This window comes from Lissotriton helveticus, chromosome 5_1 (assembly GCF_964261635.1).
Source record: "Lissotriton helveticus chromosome 5_1, aLisHel1.1, whole genome shotgun sequence".
Lineage (NCBI taxonomy): Eukaryota > Metazoa > Chordata > Amphibia > Caudata > Salamandridae > Lissotriton > Lissotriton helveticus.
The window spans coordinates 1,768,778,972-1,768,797,935 of record NC_136065.1 but is presented as its reverse complement, the minus strand read 5'-3'; the positions used below and the strand labels follow the sequence as shown (position 1 = coordinate 1,768,797,935).

Sequence of the window (18,964 nt, the reverse complement as noted above, 5' to 3'; positions counted from 1 at the left end):
CACCGATGGTTGGTGGTGTGTGTGTCTGGTGGAAGCGTGCACCGACGGCTGGTGGTGTGTGTGTCTGGTGGAAGCGTGCACTGATGGCTGGTGGTGTGTGTGCCTGGTGGAAGTGTGTCTGGTGGAAGCGTGCACTGACGGCTGGTGGTGTGTGCCTGGTGGAAGCGTGCACTAACGGCTGGTGGTGTGTGTGCCTGGTGGAAGCGTGCACGGACGACTAATGGTGTGTGTGCCTGGTGAAAGCGTGCACTGACTGATGGTGTGTGTGCCTGGTCGAAGCAGGAGCATTCACAACAATAGAAGACACCAATGAAACTGACAAAGAGGGAGGGGGAGAGGGGGGGGTGTCAGCAGAGGAGCATTCACAGGATATAGGACACAAATGAAACTGACGAAGAGGGAGGGGGAGAAAGGAGGGGGGGAGTGCGAGCAGAGGGGGAGAAGGGAGGGAGGGGGGGGGGGAGTGCGAGCAGAGGAGCCTGATTACAGCATTAAAAAGACAGATGGCAGCTGTGCATGCGCTCGTGAACGCAAGCTGGAGGCAATGGGAATTCCCACAAGCAGAACCCCACCGACCCCAAGCGAATGTAGGAGGGAGAAGAAGGCTGAAGAGGCCCGTACACTCACAGCAGAGGAACCAGGGGCAAGGTCGGAGAGGCCGAAGCACCCCACTCCCCCACAAGGCAACACAGCTTCCGCCCAATGCCAAGACCGGAAGGGAAGAATAAGAAGCCTAGAGGACACAAGGAAGCGAGGGAAAAGGCGAACCCACTCCAGATGGAGAACAACCTGCCAGCTAGAACAGCGGCGGCAGTCAATAGCCGCAAGAAGAACAGCCCGAGGCCCCAGGAAGGCAGAGTAGGCGGCGCCTGGCAAGGGAGAACACAGGATCAGCCCAGACCTCAGGACAGGAGCAGGGAGAGGAGGAGATGCCCGGGACACCACTATGAGTGGCCGCGCACACGACCTCAAGATCAAAGCAACCTACATAAACGTCATCGAGGACTGGTACCCGAAGGGGACCAGAACGCCCTAGCAGAGCTCAAGCCATATGACAGCTACCACTACCCCACATAGGGTACGTTAAGTCCCAAAATATGGGAACCCTCTTTAGAAGAACTTCCGCAGCAGAGGAAAAAATAAAAGAGCCACAGGGAAAACAACACCCCCGCGAAAGGCTTGACAAGCAGCCCAAGCAAAACAGAAGGCCTAATCTCAGGGCCAAGTCTGCGCAACAACTCCGGCAGAACACACACACGTAATCAACAAAAGGGCCATCCAGCAGCCAACAATGCCAAAGTCCCAAGATAGGACGCAAGTGGCCAGACAACAGACTCCACAGCCAGAACAACCGGCCTAAGAAGGCCCAGAATCAGCCCCACCCAGGAGTCACTGAGGAAGAGGAGGGGGATAAGGCGGAGGAGGAGGACGGAGCCACGCCAAGAGCCTAAGGATGGCGGAGTCGGCCGGGGCATGGAACAACAGGCTGCCATCAAATGGAAGGTCGATGAGTCGTTTCCCGAATATTCTCAGGGAATACTCCGTCACGAAGCCAAGCATGGCTCCGGAGAGCGACTGAGGAAGACATGGCTCTGCCCAGCACCTCTGAGATGTCCAGAGCGGAGCAGAGAATAAACGCCGCAAGCTCCCGGCCATCCAAAGCATGATGCTGTAAGTCCACCTGACCAGTCTCCTGGGACACTGCGGATCCCAGAGACTCAGCAGAGTCCCACAAACAGGAGGAGGCCCTAGCCAGAACACACAAGGTGTTAAGGGCCCACAGGGCAGCACTGGTCGAGGCGAACATGTTGAGCCCCCAAGAGTCAAGCCAGCGGGTCTCCTGGGACGGCGGAAGGTTCACGCGGCACCGGGAGGTGCTGGTGCAGAAGATGCTGAGGCACCGCTTCCCCTGAGGCAGGACGTCTCCAAGCCCCCGTCAAGGAAGATAGGAGCGAACCTTCAAAGGGAAGTAAGATTTCCCTCCCACCAGAGCCCTGGTGGAGGACCTTCAAGAGATGGTCCGCCGGAAAGTGAGCCATCGGGTCACCCATGCGTAGGATGCCCGCAGCGTGGACAGCGCGTGGGCGAAGGCCGCACCCGCCTTCGTAGGGCCCTGCGGCGGAGAAAGCAGCTCCTCCGTGGGCGACGGCTGCAAACTAAGGCGGCCATCCCCGATGCCAAGCGGAACAGGCAAGGGCCAGACCTGGAAGTCAGAAGGAGCCGAAGAATGAGGGACCTGCCGCTCTTCCGACGGACAACTCTGCCTCAGGAAGGGCGGTGAGCCGCCCTTCGACACCGGCTGGGAGCCCAGGGCCTTCAATGCCAGCAGCTCTGGCTCCGGCGCCAGAGAGCCCAGAGGATCCAGGCCTGAATCCGGATCAGCGCCGGTCGACCTCATGGTACCTTCCCCGGTGCAGATTCCAGTGACAATGCCCCCGATGCCGGTTGTGCCCCCAACCGACATCGACCCCAGCCTCACCCCCAAATTGGACCCGGTGTCGGAGAATACTTTTGTACCGCTGTTCATCCCTTGATTCCCCATCGTCCTGAGAGGCAGCCAGAGGAGGGTGATGAGGACTGGCAAGGGGTCTGGAGACCCTTTACCTGACCAGATTGAGGAGCTGGACTGGCGAGAGAAACTGGGTGATACCAGTTGTTTGGATACCTCCAGAGACCTTGGCATGCTCCCCTCCCCCCGCCCCCCTATCCCCAATGGCTACGGAGGAGGGAGCTTCTTACGCAGTGGTGTTGCATAGGGCAGCTGAGGCCTTGGGCTTTCTAGGGCAGCCCTCAGGACTGAGTTATTTCAACCGGCAGCAGCCTCTTTGGAGCCCCTGCTACCTTTTAATGAAACCCTCATGGACATCCTTCTGGGCACTTGGTCCAAGCCCAGCACAGGTGTTCCTGTGGACAGGATGATTGCCTGACGCCACTGCCTGGGCCCGGGAGACCCACTTTTCCTCTCCCAACACCCTACCCCTGAGAGCTTGGTGGTCCAAGCCTCGTCTTCTAAGGGCGCATTCCCTACTGCTCCCCCAGAGAGGGAATCTAAGAAGCAGGACCAACTTGGGAAGAAGATGTTTTCTTCTGCCAGCTTAGTGCTGCGGTCGGTGAACACTGCATGCCTCTTGGGCCGCTATTCCCATACAGTGTGGTATATGGTTGCGCAAGGGCTGCCACAGTGCCTGTAGGAGGCCTGGGTTGTTCGCTCCTGCGAAGTGGCAGAGGGTCGAGACGCAGCTAAGTTCGTCATTTGGTGTGGGCTGGATACTGCCGACTCTCTAGGCAGAACGGTTTCCTCATCAGTAGCCTTGAGGCACTATGCCTGGTTGAGGACGTCTGGTTCCTTTGGGGATTTCCAACCCGCCCTTTTGGACATGCCCTTTGATGGCAGTCCCCTATCCAGCGACAAGGCGGACTCAGCGCTCGAGCGCTTCAAGGATTCTAGGGTTACGGCCAGATCCTTGGGCCTCGTGGCAATCTCTGGCCCCACGCAGTCTGCCTTTCGCTTCTTTTGTAGCTACAGAAGGGGTGCCCCACCACTTTCCATCCAGTCTGGTCACAGAGCTGTGCAAGCTACCCAGCAACGCGGGTCTGGGGGCCAGCGGGTAGGCCAGTCCAACCATAATTCCCTGCAGCAGCCTCCAAACCCTCCTAGTCTGACCAACTAGGGCCACCAGTTGCCAGTGGGCGGCAGGAGCCACCATTACCTTCCTCACTGGCAAAACATCACGTCCAACCAGTGGGGTTTGTAAATAGTCCACAGGGGCTAGTCCCTCCCCTTCGAAACTACCTCTCCCTCCATGCCCCCATCCTTCCATTGCATGTCGTAGGATCACTTGGCCCGTCTCAGCTATTAAGTTGCAGCTCTCTTGGCCAAGGGAGCTATCGCAATGGTACCTGTGCCAGAATTCTGTTGTGGTTACTACTCCCACTACTTTCTGGTACCCAAGAAGGACAAAGGCCTGCGTCCTATCTTAGACCTCAGGGCCCTCAATCGCTTCCTCCGGAAGGATTAGTTCAAGATGCTCACGTAGGCTCAGGTCCTGTTTGCCCTTGACCCTGGAGACTAGATGCTAGCGTTGGACTTGTAGGATGCCTATTTCAATATCACCGTCCTGCCTACCCACAGGCATTACATACGGTTTACAGTAGGCCACAAACATTTTCAGTTAATCCTGCTCCCCTTTGGCCTTATCAGCGCCCCTCGGGAGTTCACGAAAGTAATGGCGGTGGTCGCAGCTCATCTGCATAGATCACTGTCTTGCTCTATCTGGAGGACTGGTTGTTAAAGGCGGGCTCGCCCCAAGCAGTCGTCTTCCACCTTCAGACTATGGCAGACCTCCTGCACTTGCTGGGGTTCACGATCAATGTGCCAAAGTCACACCTGACTCCCTCTCAGAAATTCCTTTTAATCGGAGCAGTTCTGTATACAGCGCAGTTTCGGGCTTATACTGCCGAGCAGCGAGTCCGGGATATTCGGGCTATCATACCGATGTTTCAGCCTCTATCCCGGATTTCGGTAAGAATGACCCCGAGGCTGCTGGGCCTCATGGCCTCCTGCATCCTGCTGGTGGATCATGCCAGGTGGCATATGCGGGCTCTTCAGTGGCACCTGAAGTTCCAGTGGGAGCATCATCAGGGCAATCTTTCAGTCGTCGTCCAGATCTCGGAGTGGACTGCACGTCAATTGCAGTGGTGGCTCACAAACCAGGATTGGGTCAGCGGCAGACCCCACTCCCTTCCCCAACCAGAGTTCACAGTAGTGACTGATGCGTCACGCCTGGGATGGGGCAGCCGCCTGGGAGAGGTGAAGATCAGGGGTCTCTGGCGTAGTCTGGATTCCACAGCAACCTTTTGTAGCCCAGGGCGATCAGTCTTGCACCAAAGGCATTCCTTCCTTCTCTCAAAGGAAGAGTAGTGCAGGTGTTCACAGGCAACACCACCGCCATGTGGTAATGCAACAAACAGGGAGGGGTGGGGTCGTGGATCCTATGTCAAGAGGCTCTTCGCCTTAGGACACAGCTGGAACATCAGGGCATATTTCTGGTGGTTTTACACCTGGCAGGTTCTCTGAACGCTAGGGAGGACGAACTCAGCCGCCACTGCAGGATGGATCATGAATGGCGTCTTCATTCTGAGGTGGTGCAAGGTATTTTTCAGCAGTGTGGAGAGCCTTGGTTAGATCTGTTTGCCACCGAAGGGAGTGCGCAATGTCAGCAGGTCTGCGTGTTGGAGTTTCTAGGCGGCACTTGATCTGCAGCGCTTTTCGTCACAAGTGGAATTGTGGCCACCCAGACGCTTTTCCGACTGTACCACTTCTACCCAGAGTGCTGAAGAAGATCAAGCGCGACCAGGCCCAAGTCATTCTTGTGGCCCCGGACTGGGCACAAAGAGTCTGGTACCCCGAGGTCTTGAGCATGGTCATCGATCCTCCGATCAGACTGCCTCTTCAGGAAGATCTTCAGTGCAGCAGCATGGTATGGTATTCCACCCGAACCTGCCCAGCCTCCACCCCCTTGCGTGGAGATTGAGCAGCGACATTTGACAGCTTTCGACCTTCCTTCCGAAGTCTGTAATGTCATCTTGGCAGCCAGGTGTCCCTCAACTAAAATGGTATACCCCTGTAGATGGAACACATTTGTGGCATGGTGCACAGCAAAGGCTGTGGATCCCCTGTCTGCCCCTCTTTCAGAGGTTCTCCTCTTCATTCTATCTTTGGCCCAGTTGGGCTCTGCTCTGAGCACTCTTAAAGGCTACCTTTCGGACATCTCGACCTTTCTGCGCATTCCTGATCAGCCTTCTCTTTTCAAGTCTCAAATTGTAAATAGATTTCTAAAGGGCATTATTCATCTCTTTCCTCCTTCTCCTTTCGTAATAGCCCAGTGGGACTTGAATCTTGTTCTTACTTACCTTATGTGCGCTCCCTTCGAACCACTATATTATTGTCCTCTTCATCTTCTACCTTGAAGACCGTTTTTCACTTGCCATCACATTTGGTCACAGGGTGAGTGAGCTTCATGCTCTTTCCTCTAAGCCTCGTTTTCTTACGGTTCATCTGGACAAAGTGGTCCTTCGCACTAGGCCCGCTTTTCTGCCCCAAGTGGTTACCTCTTTTCACATAGGTCAGACCATCACATTGCCAACCTTCTACCCACCTCCGCACCCTTCAAAAGGAGGATGAGAGACTCCACCGTCTGGACCCAAAACGTGCGCAGTCCTTCTACCTTGACCGCACTAAAGATTTCCGTGGGTTATGTGGGCGCCAAGAAAGGTCATGCCGTGCACTAAAGTACCATCTCTCGATGGGTTGTTCTATGCAGCAAAATCTGCTATTCTTTGGCGAAAAAGGAACCTCCAGTAGGACTGCGCGCCCACTCTACCAGGGCGACGGCAGCCTCTTCTGCTTTGGGACGTGGAGTTCCGTTGCTTGACATCTGCCAGGCAGCTACATGGACAACCCTGCACAAGTTCACAAAACATTACTGCCTGGATAGCCAAGTCCGGAGAGACTGCTTGTTTGGCCGTTCTGTGCTCCAGGACTTTCTGGTGTGACCTTAGTTTGCAGACTCAACTCCAAGGATGGCATTGCTGGGGTATCTATTCCAAGGTAAGTAATCTATAACTAATGGTCTCTTTCAGATGGACAAGTTACTTACCTTTGGTAATGATGTACAAGTAAGAGACATAAGTTAGTTATAGATTCCTTACCTCCCCTCCAATACTCCCCGTTCTGTGAAATGACTTCTAGGGATAGGGACTCCCTTCCAGGGCTCTAGTTTTGTGCACCAGTGGTTAGTGTCTTGCACAGCTCTGCGCTTCTGGCGTGACAAGTCGTGTCAGAACTGACGTCAGCATGTAGGGGCGGTGTCCAAGTAGACACTGCAACGTCATCCCGCCAACAATGGATGTGGAGTCGACAGACACCACCTACTGCCACGAATGGGTAGTGAAACAGAAAAAATTCTCCGGATCCAGTCTGACGCCTGGGGGGTAATTCTAAGGTAAGGAATCTATAACTAACGTATGTCTCTTACAGATACATCGTTACCGAAAGTTAGTAACTTGTCCGTTTGCCCTAGGTTGGCAGTGTATGCCCAGACGTGGGTCCCTTGTCCACTTTGCCACTGGATCCAAGCTAGCCTGACTGATGAGGGGAGTTACTCCGAAACCAGTCCCTGGATGCTTGTTTCTGGTTCAGGGAAGATCTAGCTTGGCAGTTCAGGCTGGCCTGTTCCCATGAGGCACAGGGTCAAGACTGATTTTCATATAGCTGGGTCTGAACTGAGATGGCAAAGTGAGCAATAGAACGATGATGAATTCAACCCAGATCTGTTACTGGGGGTGAGTGTCCATAAAGTTTCAGCACTCCGTCCATCATCTCCTTGTGTTTGCTCATTACATATAAGCCAACTTCCTGCAGCCTGTTATAGTGTAATTGGAGGCAGACTGATCAGAATGGTCTGCGCCCCCTCAGGAGGGCATTACAGAAAAAATACATAATATGAGAATGTGAAAAAGTGCCATCTTTCTTGCCTTGGTATGCCCCCACTTTTTTCTGAATTGCTGATGTGCTTTGACAGTGTGCCCTGGGCTCCTGCCAACCAGGTACCAAGGGCCTGTGTTCCTTCCCTAAAACTTGACTGAAACAAAACCCAATTGGCATCTATGGCCACCTGTCAGCCCCTAGTAGTTGGTACCCTAGGTACCCAGGGCATGGTGACCAGAGAAGACCCCTGAGGGCTGCAGCACTTATTGTGCCACCCTCAGGGGCCCTGTACACTGGCACCCAAACACTGCCTTTTCAGGCTGAGTGCCTAAGTACAGAACTAAAACCAGTCTCGACATGGCACACATCCCTGTGTGCCATGCCCACAGAACCCACTGCCCTGGCATACTTCAGTCACCCCTCTAGCTGGGTGCCCCATGCCAGAGGTGTGGGCACAGGTGCATGAGCCCTGTGCCCCTCCAGTACCCAGGGCCATTCCTGGGCACTGTAAGTGCAGTGATGCCATTAAGAGTATATGGTGCTGGGAGGTTGGCATTACGAACTCTACAGCACCATAATGGCTCCACTGAAGACTGACTAGTTTGGTATCAAACTACTCAGCACATTAAACCAGCACTGATACCAGTGTGGGATTTAATGTAAAGTGCACCAGAGAGCATCTTAGAGATGCCCTCTGAAACCCTAACCTACAATCCACGTCTGGCTGAGTGGCTGCAGAGGCTGCCACACAACAGACATGTTGCTGGATCCCTGGGTAGGATAGCCCCGCTCTCCTGGGCCTGCAACAATGCACATCCTGGGCGAGGTGCTAGATCTCCTCCCCCAGGATGGGCAGGGGGAAGCTTCAAAGGCATGCCGCCTCTGTGAGCTTCTCCAGACCATTTGCTGTACTCAGCAACCAGCCCCCACCAGTCCTGCCCCCCCACTCTGGCGGGGAAAAACTCCATCAGGAACGGGGGGTGCCAGCCTGTGCCAACCCCACCCCTAAGGTGGGGGAGACTAGGTGAAGCACGACCCCGGGCTCCGGCCATCTTGAAGATGGGGAGCCCTGCCCTATCACAGCTAGATTCCTGCCCCCCTCCCACAGGAGAGGAGTGAGGTAGGGGGTGTACCCACCCCAGGGCAGGGACCCATTGGTCCCAGTCCTTGCCCTCCCTGTAACGCCCCTAAATTCAGTATTTAGGGGCTCCCTGAAACTTCCTTCCTCAGATCCCGATACGAAAAGAAGAAAGAAGATCAAGAAGACGACCCACCGTGCAGCTACTAACAACAGAACGACAACAACTGACTTGGCCCCAGCCCTACCGGCATGTCGATCCTGGAACCTGCTCCTGCTTAATCCCGGCGTCTCCTGCAGACAGCAACCTTGGGACACCCGGAAGACCTGTCTGCCTTGACCCTCCTGAAGACTGGGACTCCCATCAGCAGAGGCTCTGCTGCAACAACCCACCTGGTGCCAACCAGGAAGCTCCGGACCAGGCCACTCTGCACCCGTCGAGCACGGGCCGGGCCCAACCGAACCAAGACCACAAGGACGTCCCCCCGGCGACTGGGACCTGAAGTCCAGTGCCCATAGACCCTCCTCGAAGAACCAGCTGACGCCTGCAGACTCAGAATCAGGGGCCACCCCAACTGCGACCAGCCGAGCGCAAGCTTTTCCGACACCCAAAGACACCCCTGCACCTGGCGCCCTACAGCCCCCTGTGCCTCCCTTTGGGGTACCTACCTGTGCACCAAGATCCCAACTTACCTCTCGAAGTGCTGGTCGCCCCTGGAGAGTCTCTGTCCCCGAGCCTGCAGCCTTTGTTCCTTTTTGACCTTTCCCATTGGATAACATTGAGCGCTCGACAGCTCAAAAGCACCCTGCACCCAGCCGCCCGAGTGCCGCTGGCTGTGATCCCTGTGTCCTATCCTACTTCCCCCCTTGCCCTGAGCAAGTGACCAGGAGCCCAGCTCCCACAGCCGCGTGGCCTGCTAGCAAGTAGCCACCAACCGAAGGCCCCCCTTCCCTCATTGGGCCTACCTACCTCTGCACCCGGCCGCCCCTGTGCCGCTGGGAGTGAACTAACTGTACTTACCTGACCCTGGGGGACCCCTGAGTCTATGCCCAGAACCTTAATTTCACCAACCAAGTACTCACCTGGAAAACGGTAATTTACTTACCTTCCATTGGATAACATTGACCCATTTTTGACTCGAAAATTTTGTGTGAAGTTTTGAAATCTGAAAATATTCACATAAAATCAGCCAAAGTCCGAATTCTGAAGTACTGCCCTGTGATCAGGGGAGAAGCCAGTGCTGTACCTTTCAGCCCAGTACTGAACCGCAAAAGTAATCCTTAGCGGGGGTACTAGTAATCTGTATTTTCTCCATAGGAACCCATTGTCTGCTTTTCTATGAAATTTCTTCTAAGTGTCTACTTTTGAAAACTTGACATTCTTAAAAAAATCGCACGAAATACTGAAACTCAATTACCTACCTGTTTTGAGTTAAGACCCCAGTGCTGGCCCTAGGAGACCAGTGCTGGGTTACAAAAGTAACGCGATCGTACTTTACCTGCAACCTGAATTTTCTCCCAATGAATAACATTGTCAGATTTCCTTTGAAAAGTTTTTAAGTGTGATCTTGTAAAACCGCTTTATATTCATGAAAATTCACTACAGTAATTAAAACTATTTTGCTAACCGGGTTTCAGCTTAGACCCCAGGAATGAATCTAAGATCTAGTCCTGGGACTACTAAAGTAATCTATATAGTAATCAACTGTACTTACATGTGGAAAACTCATTGAGCTCAATGCTATAGTGTGTTTTAGGATTGTGTTGCTTACTGTCAATACTGTATTAATTGTGTGCACAAACTTTATTGCTCCTTTGCAAAGTAATTACTTGAGAGAACTCATAACAAGAAAAGTATATCTTTGTTGGTTCTAAAAATAAAAACACCTATATCTGTGGATATAAAAACAATTGGCCTGGAGCTCAGTCCTTTGCTGACTGAGTGGGTACAACAAATGCTTTACACTGTCCTCTGGTACTGCCTTACTGCTCGACCAAGCTACCACTTTGGAGAGTAAGGTCAGTGCTGACTTTAACCTCTGGGGTTGGTGGACTCTATACACACTGTACTTCATTCTAGTCCAGGATATATAGAGCCACTTTCTCACAGAGAAAGATCAGCAGAAGGCCCCAAGAACACCAGATGCAGCTGCAAGGTTACCAACCGGCTCAGAGAAAAATGTAGAGGCAGCATCTGAGAACAAAACTGTCAACTCTTCAAATGGTTCAGAGAGGGATATTTTTCTAGAAGTGTTAAAATGGGACTGATATTTCACATGAAAGGACTTTTGGTGGGGCACCCCCTATCAGCAGCTTTAATTTAGGGTAGGGAAAGAAACGGGTTAGGGGCTGCACAGCCAACAGCTTGCTGCTGCACTATTGCCTTTGGGTGCACGGATAGCAGGGCAAAGATCGGAGGCATCGTAATCCAGTCCCAGATACCACACACAGGATTGGAACATCAGTATAGCATTGTCAATTAGGAGGCGACATATGACCCAGTCTGCTAAAAACCAAAAAAGAATTGTCAAAAATATTTAAATCAGGTGGTGAAAACAGGACGAGAGCTCCAGATCCATATCAGTAAGGCAAGGAAATATCCATCATTAACTATACACAAGGAACCAAGCACTGCAAGTATTTTCATGTTCCTGAATGAGGATCAACCACCAAGGAACACATTCAAACATTAAATAAAACTTATAATCCTCATAGTACCACTAACAACTATCCAAATGTTCAATTAATTACAGGTCATATTTGCTTCAACAAAGCCAGTTCCCTTTCAATTGTCAATAATTTGAAAGCAGAACTGCATACCTGACTCGTAGGGATAACACTCGCTGACCTGCTCCTCCTGGGTAACTGGTTCCTCGTCATCAGGAAGGTACCGTTTATCAATGGCTTCTTTAATCTGGTTGTTGGCACCTTTGGGGTCTAAATCCATTGCCCATGAAAAATTCATCAATGCTAAATGAGTCTGACCGAGTTTCTTATAAACCTGGAAAGGAAGAATGCTGGAATTTACATGATGATCTCTCAACATATCTGGTTCTGTATGTGTCAGCTGATCAGATCAACCTATGAGAAATTAGTTACACAAATGTCTGCCTAAAATAAATAAAAAACTGCACATCATACGTGCCAAATTTCAGAATGACAAATATTTCCACCAGATTAATAAATATGGACACTAGAACTGAATGTAGCCCAGCACCTTTAATTACAGTTCACTAAGCCTGTGCATCACTAATTATGTAGGGAAGCTGTAGTAAAATACTTTTCAGACATGTAGGTTTACAGTATACCTACACAAACCCCGTCCAAAATGGCTTGATTAATGAATATTATGAGAAAAAGCGGTGTTTTATATGATGTGGTTGTGTGAACCCCACTGTGAAATTCACCACCCCATTTAGAACCTACCAGGTTTAGTCTGTTAAACCTTTAGCTCAACCCTGGGTAGTTGTTCCTCTGAGCAGTCAGGCTTCCACAAATTAACACATGTAAAGCATTTACACAGTACCAACAACTGAAGAAGAGAAAAATTCAACACTCAAGAAATCGATACCAATTTATTAAAAGAGTATATTTTTATGAATTTATCAACACCAACACAAAAAGATCCACAGGAGATTTCGTAAGGATTATCTGGCACATGCATCAAACGTGTCATTTGCGATTCCTTATTAGTCAAAAATATGGATTCGCTAATAAGGAATCGCAAAAGCCTATGTGTTATAAATGGGAATCTCTGGTTGGCTAAGGCCTGCGCCAAAGCCAGGCAGAGACCACCACTCTAGTCAGGGAAAGGGAGTTACACGCCTAAGAAAACCCCTGCTCACCCCCTTGGTAGCTTGGCACGAGTAGTCAGGCTTATCCCGGTGGCGATGTGTAAAGCAATTGCACAACACACACAATAACAACATCCTAGGCACATCACAAAAAGAACTCCACACAAGGTTATATATAAAAATAGCCTTTGTATTATCATAAAACACATTAGATGGTAATAACACAATATGCACTGTGCCAACTGGCACTGGGCAATATTTACAGGGGATTATTTACACATGACATGGCCACGTGGGCCACTGTCAGAATCATCACTTGGTAAAAAATAGTAAAAGTAAGAATATATCAAAACTCAGGGCACAACCAGTAATCACTGGCAGACACTGTACTCAGCATCAACCTGTAGCATTAATCATATCATGCACAGTATCACATAAGGCTAGAAATATATTATGCGCCAACCTCAATCATAAAATCCCATCTATAAGCATAAATCAGGGTGCATAAACAGTACATGAAGGATATTTCTTGCGCACCTACATAAATCACACTAGGGCCTGGCGACCTACAAACCTAATAGTCCCCCTGGCCAACTGGCCATCTCTAAGGGGCTCAAATGCCATATGTCCAAGAGTCAGGTCACGCTGCCAATGCAGCGATAGTCAATGGTGCGCACCTCGCAAACGTAGCAGCTGGCACTAAGTGCTGCGCAGCTGTGAAGGAAAAGATGGGGGTGAAGGAGTGCGTCTCAGTCCTACCTCAACATGTCCCCTAAAAGAAAGAAAAACCTAAACGGTGCTGATGCCCACTACTTGCTGGGCAGCTGGAAAAGTTAAAATGTGGCATGGGCTCTCAATGGCCCTTGAAATAAATGTGCCAAACATTGGAGCAACGCACAGGTTCTAAAAATACACATGTCCCCATGGAGCGCACTGGCGCTTTAAATCAATCTGTCCATGAGGTGCAGCTGCCCTCTGTGGGCAGGGCAGCTGGGGGAAATGCGGCTATGGGCCTGGGCACCTCTGTCCAATAGTCAGGTTGGAGTCACACAGGGCTCTAACACAATTCAGCCACATCGTAGGAGCCACTTAGGCTCTATGAGCAAAAAACTTGCCTGCCCCGTTGGAGCGGTAAACAAATGGTGCCCCCAAGCCCCCCACGGGGACTTTTAAGACAAATGGTGGCCAAAACGTTGGAGCGGCCCGCTGCCAGTCGGGGCTGCTGGGAATCTGAGGAACACCCAACTGAAAAGCCCCTACTCACCGGGCTCTCATTACGATGCAGGGAACCTCACTGACGGAAGGCAGGCTCTGGGGCAGCCTTATTCTGCATGACGCGGGACACTCTTTAGGGAGGACTCTGCTCTCCTCTCTTCGCATGCAGTGGAGGCAGGCACCGGCAATGTGCGTCAAGCCCCCTCCGCCTTCAGTCTTCACTTGCTGGCGCCCACGGGGCTCTACCTCAGCCATGGGAGCCCCGCACAGGCAGGCGCCAAGTCCATCACTCCAGGCGGCTTCTCAGGTGGCGGCGGTGTGAGCGGGACTTCCTTCACAAAACCGGAAGTTCCGCCCGCCGCCAGGCACATCGCTGCCTGACTTCCGCCCTGGCCGTGACTCGGGCCGCAGCGGGGATTTCTTCTCGACGGGGGTAGGCTCTCTCCAATAAAACATATATAAGCGAGGTGGGCACCAGCTCAATCCATAAGGCAAAGTCACGAGGTGTGCACCCGCACAATTAAAATATAAATAAGTGGCCTTAAGCGGGGTGGGCACCCGTAAATAAAGAAAAACGCGGGGTGGGCACCCGCTAGTTAAATATATAAAAAATAAGCGGGGTGGGCACCTCCAAAAGCTCACAAGGAGGGGGGAATCCCTATGAGGGGTATTCCCTCAGCAAGGGCTGCAACTCAGCGCTGCTCAACCCCAAGCTCTCCGTCTCCTAGGAAAAAGTAAACAAAAAGCACGCCCAGTGCGCTGAAAGAGCCAGGTGCTCTTAAAACAAAGCAATCACTCCCAGGGCTAAAAGAGGTGAAGCAAATGGTTCCAGGGCATAGCTGGGCCCAGGGAGGCAGCCCTCCTGGCAAGTCCTCCTGGGCCCCAACGAACAAGTTACCTACCTTCGGTAACAATATATCTGTAAGAAACAGTAGTTAGTTAGATTCTTTACCTTAGAATATCCCAGGTGTCAGTTTGGATCTGGAAAGTTTTCGTCAGCAGTACCCCTGCGTGTCGGTAGGCATCGTCTGCGGCTCCGCGTCTGTCGTCTGCATTGTGATCGCCGGGATGACGTCGGAGTACTTAGACGCTGCCCTTGCACGCTGACGTCAGTTCTGTACATAGCTTTCTGCGCCAGGAACGCAGAGCCATGCAAGAAACCGACACCGGTGCCATGAAACTAGGACCCTCAAAGGGAGATACCTTAACCCTAGATATCGGTTCTCAGAACGGGGAGGATGGGTGGGGCGGTAAGGAATCTAACTGTTTCCTACAGATATATCGTTACCGAAGGTAAGTAACTTGTTCATCTGAAAGAAACACGTTAGTTATATTCCTTACTTTAGAATAGATACCCCAGCAATACCAACCCCGGTGGTGGGCCTGCGAACCAAGATCACACCAGGAAGTCCTGGAGAACAGAAAGGCCAAAAAAAACATCTCTCCGGACTTGACTGCAGTAGTGCTTGGCAAACGTGTGGAGCCAGGCCCACGTATCTGCCTGACAAATGTCCTGCAAAGGTACTCCCCGACCCAGGGCAGTAGAAGCCGCCGTGGCCCGAGTAGAATGGGCACGTAGCCCCACAGGAGGTTCCCTTTTAGCCAAGGAATAACAGACCATTGATGCACTAAACGACCCACCGAGAGATGGTCCGCTTGTGCACCGCCCGACCGTTCTTAGCGCCCACGTAGCCAACAAAGAGTGGGTCATCCACCCGGAACTGTGGTGTGCGGTTGAGGTAAAAGAAGAGCGTATGTTTTGGGTCCAGACGGTGGAGCCTCTCTTCCTCTTGGCTTAGATGAAAGAGCCTGGAGCTCACTCACTCTTCTGGCAGAGGTGATGGCAACCAGGAAAGCAATTTTGAGAGTCAGAAGACGAAGAGGACAATTATGAAGTGGCTCAAAGGGAGCGCACATCAAATAATTAAGAACAAGGTTCAAATCTCACTGAGGCATCACGAAAGGAACAGGAGGGAACATGTGCATGATGCCTTTCAACAACCTATTTACAACAGGAGACTTGAAAAGAGAAGGCTGATCAGGTAGCCTCAAGAAGGCAGAAAGGGCCGAGAGATAGCCCTTGATGGTGCCCAGTGCAGAGCCCTGCTGGGCAAGAGAGAGAAGAAAGAGGAGAACCTCTGAAAGAAGGGCAGAGTGTGGATCCACAGCCTTTACTGTGCACCTTGCCACAAATGTGTTCCACCTGCAGGCATATACTGTTTTTGTGGAGTGACGCCTGGCTGCCAGAATGACATCACAGACTTCAGGAGGCAAGTCGAATGGCCTCAACTGTCGCCGCTCAATCTCCACGCATGTAGGTGGAGAGTGGACAGGTTCGGGTGGAGGACCGTCCCCTGTTGCTGCAACAGAACGTCCTCCTGAAGAGGCAGACGAACCGGGGGATCGACTGACATACTGAGTAGCTCTGGATACCAGTATCTTCGTGCCCAGTCCAGAACCACAAGGATGACTTGGGCCCGGTTGCGCCTGATCTTCTTCAGCACTCTGGGCAGTAGTGGTATAGGCAGAAAGGCGTACAACAGACTCCAAGCGTCACCGTGCGAGTGCCGCCTTGGAAATTCCAACGCGCAGAACTGATGACATTGCGCGTTCTCTTCGGTGGTGAATAGATCTAACCAAGGCTCTCCCCACTGAAGAAAGAGACCTTGCGCCACACGTCCGAGATCAGACGCCATTCGTGATCCATCATGCAACGGCGGCTGAGTTCATCTGCCCTGGCATTCAAGGTACCTGCCAGATGTTGAACAAAAAGGGTGTTCCAGCCATGTCCAGAGGCACAGAGCCTCCTGACAAAGGGTCCATGACCCCACCACGCCCTGTTTGTTGCAGTACCACATGGCGGTGGTGTTGTCCGTAAACACCTGCACTACACTTCTCTGGATGGAGGGAAGGAATGCCTTCAGGGCAAGCCGGATAGCCAGCAGCTCCAGAAGGTTGATGTGGAGCCAGGACTCCGCCGGAGACCAGAGGACTCTGATCTCCGCCTCTCCCCTGTGGCTCCCCCATCCCAGGAGGGACGAATCCGTCACCACTATGTGCTGTGGTTGGGGAAGGCCGAGGGATCTGCCACTGACCCAATCGCAGTCCGTGAGCCACAATTGCAGCTGATTCGCAGTGCCCTCTGAGATCAGGACGTGGTCGGACAGGTTGCCCTGATGCTGTGCCCACTGGAACTTCAGGTCCCACTGCAGAGCCTGCATCCGTCACCTGGCGTGATGTACCAGCAGGATGCAGGAGGCCATCAGCCCCAGGAGCCACACCGTCAGCCTGACCGAAACTCGGGTTAACGGCCGAAAGATCGGAATCAGAGCCTGAATATCCCGAACCCACCGCTCAGGAGGATTAACCCTAAATTGCGCAGAGTCCAGAACCGCACCGATGACGTGGAGCTTCTGAGAGGGACTCAATTGTGACTTCGGCATGTTGATGGAGAACCCCAGCGAGTGCAGGAGATCGGCTGTAGTCTGGAGGTGGGAGACTAATGTCTGGGGCGAGCCCGCCTTCAACTAGTCGTCGAGATAGGGGTAGACTGGAACCCCTCATCTGCGCAGATGAGCTGCAACCACCCCCATCAATTTCGTGAACACCCGAGGGACGCTGGTGAGGCCGAAGGGGAGCACGGTGAACTGAAAAAGCTTGTGGCCTACCGTGAACTGTAGGTAGCGCCGGTGGGCCGGCAGGACGGAGATGTGGAAATATGCGTCCTGCAAGTTCAACGTAATCATCCAGTCCTCCAGGGCAGCCAGGACCTGAGCTAAAGTCAGCATCTTGAACTTCTCCTTCCGGAGGAAGCCGTTGATGCTCCGGAGGTCCAAGATAGAGCGCAGGCCCCCTTTGCCCTTCTTGGGAACCGGAAAGTAGGGGGGAGTAGCAACCACGTCTTACTTCTGGCCCAGTAACACGCTCAATGGCCCCCTTGGCCAAGAGGACCGTAACTTCCTCCTGCAGAAGTTGCAAGTGATCCCCCGACAAGCGGTGGTACGGTGGTGGCATGGCTGTAGGGGTCGCCTCGAAGGGGAGGGAGTAGCCCCTTCGGACGATTTGCAGCACCCACCTGTCCGAAGTGATGGTACGCCAGGGGAGTAGGTGATGGCGAACCCTGCCTCCTACTGGCGTTGAATGGGCCTGAAAGCTCAGACTAGGAAGGCTTTAAGGCGGATTCTGCAGGAGTGGATGTGGACTAACCGGGCCTCTGTCCCCCTGCACCGACACGGTGGTTACCACGTCCGCGACCGCGTTGAGGTTGAGTCTGCGGCCTGTGGCTAGACGAACCTGTTGGGGCGCCCCTTCCTTGCCCATGAAAGGGGCGAAAAGCAGAAGTCTGCTGGCGCTGGCCCGACAAGCCTAAGGACTTGGCCGTAGCCCTGGAGTCCTTGAAACACAAACGCACTGTCTACTTTATCGCCATATAGGCAACGGCCATAGAAGGGCATGTCCTTGAGCGTGTTCTGGACATCCCCCGAAAAATTGGCGAACCTCAGCCAGGCGTGGCGACGGATCGCCACAGTCGTGGAAATCGCTATGGCTAGCGAGTCTGTGGTATCAAGTCCACATCTGATGGAATAACGTGCTGTGTCCCGCCCCCTCAGAAAGAGCCTGGGACTCCTTCGGACACTGGGGCAGCACATCCGCTACCGTATCCCACAGATAGTGGGTGTAACGGCCCAAAAGGTATGCGGTATAAATGGATCGCAACCCCAAACTGACTGACCAGAACAGTTTCTTCCCAAACTGATCAAGCCTTTCGGATTCCCGATCCGGGGGGAGCGGTCAGGAATGCGGTCTTGGACATGAAGGCCTGGATCACCAGACTCTAAGGGGTAGGGTGTACGGACAAAATGCAGGGGTCGCCCGGAGCCGGGCGGTGGCGTCGGGCCATGTTCCGATACACAGGGGGCACTGTGGAGGGCTTGGACCAAGTGCCCATAAGGGCCTCGTTGAACGGCAGCATAGGCTCCGAAGAGCTTACTGGCGGTTGAAGCACCTCGGTGAGGAGATTAGTCCTCACAGCCGCAGCAGGGAGCTCAAGAGCCAAGGCCTTGGCTGCCCTGCGCAACACCACACCACATGTAGCACCCTCCTCCGTAGCCACGGAGGGAGGAGAGATGAAGCAAGTGTCAGGCGATGTGTCAAGACCACTGGCCACCCCCAGCTCATCTGCCCAGTCCTGACTTAACTGGCACTGCTGTGCCAGAGGGTCCTCAGACTCCTCCTAGTCCTCCCCTTCATCCTTGTCCTGATAAACAGGAATAAAGGACGGAGCCGGGTCATAGATGAATTGCTCACCCACCGATACCGTAGACGGCGCAGAGCGGCGCCGCTCTGACGCCAACCGGGGCTGAAACCGGGGACGGCGTCGGGAGTGAC

The 18,964-nt window shown here is 52.8% G+C and overlaps 1 protein-coding gene across 3 annotated transcripts in view; it reads right to left on the bottom strand.

The window, feature by feature from the left end:
- CDC27 (cell division cycle 27) overlaps window positions 1–18,964 on the bottom strand; it is a 1,228,661-nt gene that overhangs the window by 55,236 nt on the left and 1,154,461 nt on the right. For all 3 annotated transcript variants that reach the window (XM_078645032.1, XM_078645031.1, XM_078645033.1), the window contains exon 18: window positions 11,388–11,568. In XM_078645032.1, coding sequence (XP_078501158.1) covers window positions 11,388–11,568 — 181 coding nt within the window. The remainder of the gene's footprint in view (window positions 1–11,387; window positions 11,569–18,964) is intronic.